General features: G+C 44.0%; 1 protein-coding gene across 1 annotated transcript; it reads right to left on the bottom strand.

The window, feature by feature from the left end:
• Window positions 1–5,195: 5,195 nt before the first annotated feature.
• On the bottom strand, window positions 5,196–8,024 carry LOC103698576 (pentatricopeptide repeat-containing protein At5g12100, mitochondrial-like). The gene has a single exon (XM_026801644.2). The coding sequence runs from the start codon at window positions 7,888–7,890 to the stop codon at window positions 5,731–5,733; it is 2,160 nt and encodes a 719-aa protein (XP_026657445.2). The 5' UTR covers window positions 7,891–8,024; the 3' UTR covers window positions 5,196–5,730.
• Between the last annotated feature and the right edge of the window lie 4,848 nt (window positions 8,025–12,872).

Below are 12,872 nucleotides of genomic sequence, written 5' to 3'. Positions count from 1 at the left end.
GTTCCTATCCCTGAGGGGGAACCCTCTCGCTCACTTAAATACACAGACCATATGGGTGAGGGGACTCTCCACCGAATAGGTTTTCACAAGGTGGAGGGTACATGGGTTAGGAAGTCCTCTACATCCATACCATCTGACCCCACTACTCATCACTCTCCTACCTCTGACCATGACCAGAACATCTCCACATATCCTTCCACCTTCCCATCCACAGCTGGTCCCTCATCCACTGTCGGGCCCTCGACCTCTGCTGGACCTTCCACAGTGCCACCACCTCAGCAGCCACTAGAGGTCAAAATTAGTCCTGAGCAGCTCCGAGAATTGAGGGATGACATTGTGAGGGAACTTAGAGGTACCACCAGTGCACCCTCCACTGACCTCACCCCCTCCACAGTAACAGTATCTCTGATGGTAGCTGAAGTTAAGGAGGAGCTGTCCAGTTTGAGGAGTCTTGTACAGGGTCAGTACATGAGGTTCCCCGAGATTCAAGAAGCTACAAAATAAATGCAAGACTCAATGAGGTCCGAGCTACTAGACCTGAATCAAGGAGCAGAAAGGCTTGCAAATGTATTGATAGATAAGCTTGATACAATCAACGAAAGTATAACCCAATTAACCTAGACTCAAGCTCAGGCGACTTCTGAGATAATTGCGCAACTGGGGGACGTCTCTGAAGGAATGAGTTTGGTTTTGCAGGCTCAGCGGCGAAGTATGGGAGCTTCATCTTCTTCTACTAGATGTTCTTAGATTTGTATTTTTGTTATCATTTAAAGTTCTTTTGGACTTTCAATCATTGTACTCAAATTTTGTAATACCTACAATGAATTGAAGTCTTTTTTTCTAAAAACTTGTGTACATTGTGCTTTCTGTGTTATGAGCATTCTCATTAATTCATTGATATTCCACATTTTTGCTATAATGACAAAAAGGGGGAGAAAATATGATACATTGTATGTAAAGGGAATCACTAAACAAGAAAAAAAATTTATTGTTCTTTGTGGATTCAATACCTCGAGGCTCATTATCTCTCTGTCGGAGCTCCTCAAGGAGTAATCTCCAGAATCTATTCAAGGGATATTCGGAGATTAGTTGAATCATATTCAAGAACAAATCGTCAGATTTTTTCTTCTATAATTAAAGACTTAAGCTCAAGTTTAAAACATTAAACAAAAATTCAGAAAAATCAAGCAAAATTCAAACAAAATTGAATGTACATGCTGAGGGGGAGAATCTGAAATTTTATGAAAGCAAATTTATTAAAGACATATAAGCCAAACAATTGATTGCATGATTTGAAGGCTTATATAATTCCAAATGAAAGGGGAGCTTTAATTTCAAAGTATACTGACTCATTCCTTTCAATTTTGGATACACTAAATGACTAGATATTTGAATTCATTTCAAAACTTTATCTATGAATCATTCTTTGAATGGGTAATTCACTTTACAAATACTCAATGTTTTGTCATCATCAAAAAGGGGGAGATTGTGGAGTAATTGAGTATTCCCTAATTGATTTTGATGAGCACAAAGTATTTTGAGTATATCTTATATTGTACTAATGAATTCAATCTAGTGTTTCAGGCAAATATGTGTGAATTTCTGTTTAAGTGCCTCGATCTTTGGTTCAAAGTAATTTGGCTAAGTGTTAGACTCAATTTTAACCAAAGTCTGCATCACGAGTCGACTCCAGAACTTTGCGAGTCGACTCCGGGTAGTTTGATGTTTTTGGCACAAGCTCGAGTCGACTCCGGAACTCCTCGAGTCGACTCCGAAACTCCTCGAGTCAACTCCTACTGAGAACAGACAGAACGATGGTTTTCAGACCCTGTCAGCGAGTCGACTCCAAAAGGTTGCGAGTCGACTCCGATGCTTGGCGAATCGACTCCAGATAGTCCCGAGTCGACTCCAAAGGGTAACAGACAGAAAGACAGAATGATGGATTTTAGACCCTGTTATCGAGTCGACTCCAAAAGGTTGCGAGTCGACTCCGATTCTTGGCGAGTCGACTCCCAGTATGTCCGAGTCGACTTCCAGAAAAAAACAGTCTGAAAAGGTAGAGACTCACTTTTTGAGACCTTGTGAACGAGTCGACTCCAAGTGTTGCAGAGTCGACCCCCAAGATAGTCGAGTCAACTCCAGTAAGGTCCGAGTCGACTCCAAGGCAGAAATGTTCAAAAGACAGAGAATCGATTTTTCAGTCTTTGAGAACGAGTCATCTTCCGAGAATATTGAGTTGTCTCTCAAGTCAGCCGAGTCGACTCGGGCCCGAGTCGACTCGAGGAAGAAAAACAGAAAGTTGAGTTTCTGGAACCCTGAGAACGAGCCGACCCCTAAGTGCCCGAGTTGTCTCCAGCTGTTGGGGAGTCGACTCCAGTTTGGTCCGAGTCGACTCCAAGACGAGGCATGCACTTTAATTCAAATCTGAAATAGTGGGTGAGTCGTCTCCAGTAAAGCACGAGTCGACTCCAGTAACAGCCGAGTCGACTCCAGATCGCACGAGTCGACTCCGATCCCAACGGATACATTGTTAGGATGTGCAGACGGGACAGAACGACTCCAAATCACTCTCTAACGGCTAGTTTTCGAATGGAACCACTTAAATAGCCAGAGTGAATAGTAGTAGACAACAAGAGAGCTATTCCATCTGAGCATTAAAGCATTTCAATTATCAAGAGCTTCCTAAGAGAAAATACAAGCAAAAGAAGGAAGAGGTGCACTCAACTCAAATCAAAAAGTGCTTTCCTCGCATTCAAGGCTCTGCTACTGTTCTCTATTCTTCGGCACATTCAAGAGGAGACTCAGAAATCGAGAAGCCCCCACTTTCTCATCTAAAATCTATTTGAGGGCTTCTAACTCTACTTTACTTATATTGTTCCCACACTTGCTTTTTAGAAGCTTTCTTTGTGAACTCTTAAACTTTGTCTTTTTCTTACTTGATTCAATCAGGAGATTGAATCAAGGGTTGTAAGGTTTGTTGGTGAGCCAAAGATAAAACCAACGGTGTAAGGTTGTGGTTGGTGAACCGGAAAAAACTAACTGGGTTTGATTGTGAACGCAGAAAAACAATCGGATGGTTCTAGTCGGTGAGCCTATCAAAACCGACCGAGTTTGTTGTGACCTCATGAAAACAACAAGTTGGGTTGTGAGCTTGTAAAACAACCGGCTATAATCCTAGGGATTATAGTGAACTCCCAAGTGCGGCTTGGGGAGTGGACGTAGGAGCAAGAGTTGGCTCCGAACCACTATAAATCTTTCTATTTTTGTATTGCACCTTGTCTCTTTCACTCTCTTCACTCATTGCATCTAGTGATTTAACTAATTCACTTGCAATATATTTAGTTAATCACACACCTTATTTTTAATTGAGCAATAATTAATTAAAACCCAATTCACCCCCCTCCCCCTCTTGGGTTGTCTCCTTGGGCAACAATTAGTCAAACCGAAAGCTTTCTTTTTGGGTAAAACTTTGACCGAACTTGGCTTTCTATCCGATAGGAATTCAGAGAAGCGACAGATTACAGAGTTGATGTAAAAGTCGAGATCTACTTCCTCGAGATTTTTATTTTTTACTAGAGATATCTATTTGAGAAAAAAGAGTCTTACTAAGATTAGGAATAGGAATTCGACCCAAATTATGTTAGGGCAAATTTCACATTATTAATAGAGGCTATATTTATTTTTTAAAAGATTAATGAAAGAAAAGGAGATTTAAAAAGCCTTACTTTCGAGATTCATCCATCTTCTTCTAGTATTCTTTTAAGAGATTTTCCTTTAAGGAGAGGGAGGACAAGGGAGGGGGGGCGAGAGAGGAGGAAGGGAGGGACAAAGAGAGAGGGAGGGAGGGGAGAGAGGGGGAGAGAGGGAGGAAAAACCCTAACCCTTTGGGAGAACCTAGGGTCAAAGAGGAGAATAAAAAGCGAAAAAGGGATGGGTAGAGGGGGAAGAGGGAGTGAGAAAGAGAGAGCTCATGAGAGTTGCTACCGGGGTTGATTGTGGGGAGCGTCTAAGTGACCATCACTGGTGGTCTTTGGCGACACGTGCCATGGAGCTTTGAGCTCCATCATGGCGGAAGAGGAGGGGAGAGAGATCAATTGAGTGAGAGGGAGAGATCGATCGATCGATCAAAAGGGTTGAAACCTTCGGAGGGGGGGGAGCTTGGTGGCTTTTTAAGGGACCGAGCCATCCTGGTTCTTGATTGGTTTAGTTTGGTATAGTCGGAACCACCCGGTTCAGGGCATCCCGAGCCGTACCGGCGGCGGATCGGGATGGTTCCGGCGACCAAACTGAGACGCCGTTGTTGGAAGGAGAGAAGGAGAAGAAAAAAGAGGAAGAGAGAGAGAGAGAGAGAAAGTGGGGAGGGAGAGAGAGAGAGAGGAAGGAAGAGAGGCCGGCCCATGGCTGGAGCCTCCGCGCAGAGAAGGCAGAGGCCTGGGAGATGTGGAGTTGGGCTCCACCTCCGGTCCCCTACTTCATTCGAAACAAGGGCCCGGAGGAGGCCCATTTTATTTTTACAGGTTTTAAATTTAAGTCGACAAACCCATTGTTGGCATCACTTATTTTTTTTTAAATAATTTTTCTTAACTTTGCGATATTTACCGCGACCACTTCTTCTCTCTCCCTTCCCCGCTTGCTCTCTCTTTCTCTTCTCTTTCTCTGGCTCCGGCTGGTTTTCTCTCTCGGTGCAGGTCCGGCATGGTCCGTACCGACTCGTGCCACCGGCAACCAGTACGGTGCCCGGTACTAGCATAGTAAACCTTAGTTTGTACCGTAAAGAATTCAATCTAAGGTTGAAAGAGCATATAGATTTTGTTTTGGTGGGCACGTTGGTGCTTTTTTTTTAGAAAGGTCATGTATCCAGTATTACCTACTTGTATTTCTCCTGCAATCTTTGCATCATTGCATGTACACTTTCTTACCTGATTCATGTGATTTATACTGTGAAACTCGGTGACATTCTTGTTATGTGCAGGTTGCTTTTGTTGCTGCCATCTACCCTTGTCTGGTATTGCAGTATATGGGGCAGGCAGAATTTCTTTCTAAAAATGTTTCTGATATACCTATAAGCTTCTATGAATCCATTCCGGGTAAGCGTCAATACCTTCAGATTATGCAAACGTTTGCTCAGACATAATATGTTTATGTTGTGTTTGCATTTTTCTTGAAGAACCTGTGTTTTGGCCTGTTTTTGTGGTGCCACTCTTGCTGCTATAGTTGCTAGCCAAGCCATCATCTCAGCAACATTCTGAATTGTCAAGCAGTGTCATGCTTTGGGTTGTTTTCCACGTGTCAAGGTTGTCCAGACATCAAGGTGGATTTATGGTCAGATATACATACCCAAAATAAACTGGATTCTCATGGTCCTTTGTCTGGCTGTCACTATAGCATATCAAGGTGGTGATGAAAAATCCAGTGTTTCTCAGCAAAATGGGCATGGAGAAACAATAACGCACTGTTGGAAAAAGACTGGCATTTTTATAAACATATTGCTCACAGAGTTAAGCTAGATATGGTGGCTTGCTTCATTAGAAACCCTTTTGCTCAAGGATGACAGATGTGAAATTTTGAGTGTGTTGTGGTGACTTAAATTTCTGACAAGAGAATGCTTGTCATGCTTGACATGGAAAAGGTATTGAAGGCAATCATTTAGCTTGGGAAACCCTTTGAACAGCAAATTACCGGCAACACTGCTGGTTTAAGTCTTTAATTCTATATCAAGCAATATGTCACTCACACCTGAACTGCAAATTTATCCATTACCGAATTATTTCTTCTCATCTCTTCAGTTAATATGCCCTTCTCGGCCATCTCTTTCTGTAAAGAAAGAACCTTGCGTTCATCTCCACATTTTGCATACCCATGTGAAAGTAAGTTATAAATGCCTCTATTAGGAGCCATATTCCTCTGCAACATCTGCTGATGTAACTTATCAACTTCTTCCATCCTTCCTTCATTACACATTGCACTTATTAATGCACGATATGTGATTAGAGTTGGTTTGATTCCTAACTTCTCCATCTCTTCGTATACCTCCAAAGCTCTATGTGTATTGCCGCCGTTGCAGTGTGCCGAGATCATTATATTGCATGTAACTACATCGGGCCTCAGACCACCATCTTCTAGACAAAGGGTCAGTTCTTCAGCTTCAGATATACGCCCTTCTTTACAAAGACCTTTTATGAGAGTATTATAAGTTACGACACTTGGAGAGATCCCTCCTCCCTTCATGTCCTCAATCAGCGCACGGGCTTTCTGGAACTTACCTTCTTCACAATATGCATCAATAAGCATGTTACAGACCTGCACATTGGGTGAAATTTCTCTATTCACCATGTCATGGAAGATGGCTTCTGCTTCGAGGAGTTTTCCCTTCTTGCACAAGCCATTCACAAGAGAGCCATAGGATACCACATTTGGCTTAAGCCCCATCTTCTCTGGCATCTCATCAAGAATTTCTAAACACCTCTCGAACCGGCCAGCCCGTCCATGGGCATCAATCAGGATATTGTAAGTCTCCACACTCGGGGCCACTCCATTCTTTCCCATCTCCATCACCAATTCCTCTGCCTCAGCCATCTTCTGCAACTTACACAACCCATGCATGAGCGAATTGTAAGTTACACAATTTGGTTTCAGTCCATGCAACTCCATCCGCCTCACCGCTGCGAATGCCCCCTCCAGGTCGCCAACCCGTCGGTATCCATCGACGATGGTATTGTAAGCCACCGTCGTCGGAACCATGCCCGTCTCCACTAGCCTCTCCATGGCCCCTTCCACCTTTGAAACCTTCCCATCCTTGCAGAGCCTATTCAACAGAATGCTACATGTGTAGTCCCCTATTTTACCACATTTCCCTGCCATTTCTTCAAAGAGCGCCACAGAGACTTCTGAATTCCCACACTTTGCATGCTCGTCGAATAAAATACTATAAGTAAGCCCATCCGGTATGAGCCCATTAGCCTCCATCTCTCCCAACAACCTTATGCACTCCTCCATACGGGCAGCACGACAGAGCCCGGAAATCAAAGCATTGTAGGTTTTCAAGTTCGGCTTGAATCCTGCATCCAACATTTGATCGCGAAGCCCAAAAGCAGCATCCAAGTTCCCAGCTTTGCAGTATCCATCAACCATGGTGTTGTACGTAACTTGCGTCGCCGCAATTTTTCTCTCAAGCATTTCGTCAAACAGCTTGACAGCATGCTTCCCTCGATGCTCCTTCCACAGACCAGAGATCAAGACATTGTATGTAAAAGCATTGGGCTTTAGCTGATCTTTCCTCTCCATCTGGTCCAGCAATGCCACTGCTCCATTGAGATCGCCCAATTTGACCTTGGACTGGATGAGCTTGTTATAGGTAAAAGTATCAGGACTGGTCCCGGAGGCCACGATCTGGGAGAAGAGGGATTGGGCATCGGACCACCTTCCGAGAGGGACGAGGGTTTCGAGAAGAAGATTACAGGAGGCGAGAGAGGGGAACGGGTGGCGGCTCTCGGCAATGTGTGATACGAGATGGAGGCCGTCGTCGGGCAATTTGAGGTGGGCGCAGGCGGCGACGAGGAGACTGGCGGCGGAGGGGATTGGAGAAGGGAAGAAGAGGAAGAGGGCTCGGTAGAGGTGGAAAGGAGAAGGGAATAGGGCTTTGTTGGAGCGAATTAGGGCTTTGGCGAGGGATAGAGAGGCCTGGAATCGGCCGCCCTGGAGGAGGACCCCGAGCTTCCTCACCGGCTCCTCTGCTCCACCTCTGCCGGCGCTGTCCTTACCGCGGGAGCCGCCGGGCTCGCCGGAGCTCAGAGATCGCCATCGGGGGAGATTGGGAGGTCGAGGACGAAGGTGAAGGACAGCGATGGAATTTCGGGATTGCTCTAGGGCATTTCGAGCCAGCCCAACCATTTCTTCTTCGGCGAGAAAGGATTTAACGCTGGGTCTGGGAGGGGTTCTAACAGAAGGAGAGGGAGAAGACAAACTATAGAAAGGGCGGGATGGGCAAGGAAGATGTTTTTTTTCTTCTTGATTCACGTTCTTAGCACATCACCTTCTATGGATGCCTCTTGCTTTGCTAAAGCAATGACAATACTTGGTTTTATCGTCGACGTATTCAACCATGGTTTTCTGTAAACATTGATTGTAATGCTAGGTAGAAGATCACTACATTTCAGAATATTTGCTTACATTATATACAGAATTCTCATCGAGAATTAGTGCTGAAAAGTAATCGGTTATGAGGCTGTTACAAGATGTCAGAGGCTGTTATGGAATGTCAGGTGCTGTTACGCCGTTATGCTGAAACGTTCAGAAATCCGGTACGCTGCTGTGGGTGAAGCCAGAAGCGGTGCGATGAGATGAAATAGTCTGGAAGCATCAGCCGGGATATTCGTTGATTCAAAAGTGATATGAGAACAGGCCCCCTCAAGCTGAACATGTTGGACCAACGTGAAGCTTGGAGATGATAGAATGGTGTCGTTTGGTGGACAAGGCTTTTGTGAAGATATCAGCCGGCTGGTCTATGGAGGAGATATGAGCAAGTCTGATTTCTTTCGATTGAACTTTTTCCCGAATGAAGTGGTAATCCACTTCAATGTGTTTTGTGCGTGCATGGAAAATTGGATTTGAAGCAAGTAACATGGCAGAGATGTTATCTGAAAATAAATCTGTGGAAGAGGAAATAGGAATTCGAAAATCTTTAAGTAACCTTCTTAACCAGATAATTTCGGATGTGGTTGCAGCAAGGGCGCGATATTCTGCCTCTGTTGAAGAACGGGCAACGGTCGGCTGTTTTTTTGCTTGCCATGAAATGAGATTTGGGCCGAGAAATATACAAAAATCAGTTGTGGATCGTCGATCACTCTGATTTCCTGCCCAATCGGCATCGCAGTAGGCAGAAAGATTTAATTTCCCCGGAGTGAATTGAAGACAGTAATTCATGGAACCTTGTATGTAGCGAAGAATTCGCTTCAGCATCTGAAAGTGAATGTTTAGTGGCCTGTGCATGTATTGGCTGATATAATTCACCGCAAAAGTGATGTCAGGACGGGTAATAGTAAGATATTGAAGAGAGCCTGTCAGACTACGAAAATATTCTGGATCTGAAAAGGTATCAGAATCATCTGAAATTAGTGTTTTAGTGGATAAAGGAGAATGCACCGGTTTGCAGTCTGACATTCCGGCCTTTTTGAGAATGTGTGCTGCATATTTGGATTGATGAAGAGTGACTCCGGAGGGGGAATAAGAAGCTTGAATGCCCAGGAAAAAGGAAAGTTGTCCCAGATCTTTGATAAGAAACCGTTTATGGAGTTGAAGAAGCAGATCAGAAACTGCAGCATCAATATTTCCTGTAATTAGGATGTCATCGACATAAATTAGAACATACATGGCAATGTCCCGTTGATGAAAAGTGAGAAGGGATGGGTCTGCGCTGCTAAATTGAAAACCCAGTTGTATCAGGAAGTCCGTGAATGTGGCAAACCAACGTCTCGGAGCTTGTTTGAGGCCATAGATTGCCTTGTTAAGCTTGCATACATAATTGCTCTTTAGGGGATCTATGAAACCACGAGGCTGTTCCATTAGAACCACTTCATCTAAGGTGCCGTGCAAGAATGCATTTGAAACGTCTATCTGTTTGATAGACCAACCGGATGATAAAGCCAATACGATTAAAATCCTGATTGTTTGAAATTTTGCCACAGGTGTAAATGTTTCAAAATAGTCTATTCCATACTGTTGCTTGAACCCTTGGGCGACCAATCTGGCTTTGTAGCGTGCAATGGAACCATCCGAATTTTGTTTGATACGGTAGGTCCATTTGCAGCCAAGAATATTTTGTGTGGAGGGTCTTGGAACGAGATCCCAAGTATTTTGTTGAAGCAACGCATCAAATTCTTGCGACATAGCTTTCCTCCAAAGGGGATCAGAAGATGCCGTTGTATAACAAGTAGGTTCTTGAGGAGATGTAGTCATAGTGACCAGAGAAAAAATTCTTTTTGGTTTTAGCGATTCAGTTTTGGATCTAGTGATCATATGATGGGTTGTAGCAGGAATTTCAGCAGGTTGTTGAGATGATAATGGAGAAGGGTGTGTAGAGACAGGAATATCAGAGTTGCAAGGTGGCTGTGGAGAGGAGAAGGAAGGATTCTGACTTGTGTCTGAAGGTGCTGTGTGATTTGTAGCAGGTGGGAGTGTAGTATGTATGTTGGAAGGTGGAACGAGTAATGGGAATGGAAGCAATGGTGGTTCTTGAGAGGTAGACTGATGAGCTTGAGAGAAAGGAAAACATACCTCATTAAATCTGACGTGTCTGGAAATGAAAACACGTCCTGTAGCTGGATTGTAGCATCTATATGCTTTGTGATTTGCAGAATACCCAAGGAAAATGCAGGGAGCAGATCTAGGTGAGAGCTTGTTCTGAGCATACGGTCGAAGCCATGGAAAACATTGGCACCCAAATACTCGTAGAAAATTATAGTCCGGTGGTTTTTGTAGTAGAACTTCATGCGGGGATTTGTGATTGAGAAGAGGTGTAGGTAATTTATTGATTAAGAACACTGCTGTATGAAGGGCCTCCACCCAGAATTGAGGTGGAACACTTGAGTGTATAAGCAGGCTTCGAAGAACTTCGATTATATGACGGTGTTTGCGTTCTGCTGCGCCGTTTTGCTCCGGAGTGTAGGGTGCCGACATTTGATGGACAATACCCATTTTAGAGAAGAAAGAATGAAAGATGGTGTTGTTGAATTCGCCCCCACCGTCAGACCGAAAACATTTAATTTTAGTAGAGAACTGGTTTTCAACAAGGTTCTTAAAATTCAGAAAATTGGAGAACACTTCTGATTTACATTTCATGGGATATACCCAGGAAAATCTAGAAAAATCGTCAAGAAATAAGACATAGTATCTAAAACCAGATGCTGAGGGATGAGGAGAAGGTCCCCAAACGTCGGAGTGGATGAGTTGAAGAGGTATCGTGGAGCAAATTGTGGTAGAATGAAATACTAGGCGACTGCTTTTTGCCATACAGCACGAGGAACACAGAGAAGAAGACTGATTGAGCTGAATGCCCTTGAGTTTGGTTATGTGAGTTGCAACATTGCTGGCAGGGTGACCGAGACGAAGGTGCCATAGAGATGCTGAAGTATGAGCCAGCAGAGCTTTAGGTGTTGAAATGGTAGAAGACTGGTTGAAGTGGAAGGGGATTTTGTAAAGACCATTAGAACAGCGTCCCTGAAACAGAGTCTGAAGAGTGTATTTGTCCTTGATAATACACCCAGCAGCATCAAAGGTAAGAATACAATCATTTTCAGATGCAAGTTTGTGAACAGACAAGAGGTTGTGAGATATATCTGGAACAAGTAGAAGTTTGGATAGCTTAAACTTGTGGTTGGGAGTGAAAAGAATACCGTCTCCTGTTTGAGTAACAGGTAGAGTTTCTCCATTTCCAACGAAAACATTGTTGGAGCCAGAATAGGATGAAGCATGTTGAAAAGCAGCCGGAGAAGATGTCATATGAGTGGTGGCCCCGCTATCTATAATCCAGTCAGGGGAGGAAGCTTCAGGTGAAGAAGATGAGAAGAAAGCTTGATGTGCATTAGCATGTGGAGGTCCTCCTTTGAAGCTGGTGTCATGGCGATACTAGCAGTTAACTGCAGAATGTCCAGGCTTTTTGCATATTTGACATTCGATGATGGATTGGCCGCGACCAGAATAACGCCATGCTTCAGTTCTTGGATTGGAAAAACGACTGAAGCGTCCACGGCCTCTGGGAGATGCCTGAGATCTCCAAAAACGTCCTCGTCCTCTGGTGGAAAGTAATGCAAAGGACGAATCAAGAGGAGTTGATTGCTGACTTGATTTATTGCTGAGAATGATTTCTTCACTGGACAACAGAGCGTAGAACTCATCTAGGGGGATAGCAGAGGACCTGGTCCTAATTGCAGTTGCAAAGGAATCAAATGATGCCGGTAATCCATTTAAAATATGAAGAACAATATCTTCAGAATCAATATGGGAACCGGCTGCAGACAGAGCATCGATTTTGGTTCTGACGTTGTTTAGAAATTGAGCCATTGGAAGATCAGCCTTCTTGAGATTATGCAACTCATTCTTGAGTTGAATAATGTGCGACCGTGTTGAGGAGCTCAATCTGCAGTGGAGAGTTTCCCAAATTTGATGACAGTAGTCCAGGTTGACAACATATGGTAAAACGGAAGGGGAGATGGTGGAGTTGAGAGCTGATGCAAGAAGTTGATCAGTCTCCAACCAGGATTCATAAGCAGCTGGATTCGTAGCACTGGAAAGAGTGATTCTGGATGAACCATCTAGAAAACCAAAATAGCCATTGGCCTTGAAAATCCTTGTAATTTGAGACTTCCAGGTTAGAAAGTTATCTGGTGTGAGGGAGGTGGGAACCAGAGAACCAATTCTGTTCAGCAAGAACTTCAACCTGGAAGGGATTTCATGATCTCCTACATTTCTCATTGATTCGTCGATCCTGGTAGCATCGACTGATCTAGGAGAAGCCATGGGGAGGTGGACTTCGAGATCAATGGAATGCTCAGACATGGATTTTTGGAAGAGAAGAAGAGTTAGAGGTATCAAGCAGGACCTTCCTGCTCTGATACCATGTAAACATTGATTGTAATGCTAGGTAGAAGATCACTACATTTCAGAATATTTGCTTACATTATATACAGAATTCTCATGGAGAATTAGTGCTGAAAAGTAATCGGTTATGAGGCTGTTACAAGATGTCAGAGGCTGTTATGGAATGTCAGGTGCTGTTACGCCGTTATGCTGAAACGTTCAGGAATCCGGTACGCTGCTGTGGGTGAAGCCAGAAGCGGTGCGATGAGATGAAATAGTCTGGAAGCATCAGCCGGGAT

This window comes from Phoenix dactylifera, unplaced genomic scaffold, assembly GCF_009389715.1.
Source record: "Phoenix dactylifera cultivar Barhee BC4 unplaced genomic scaffold, palm_55x_up_171113_PBpolish2nd_filt_p 000146F, whole genome shotgun sequence".
Taxonomy (NCBI): Eukaryota; Viridiplantae; Streptophyta; class Magnoliopsida; order Arecales; family Arecaceae; genus Phoenix; species Phoenix dactylifera.
Note: the sequence above shows the minus strand (reverse complement) of the source record. Positions and strands in the feature narration are given on the sequence as shown.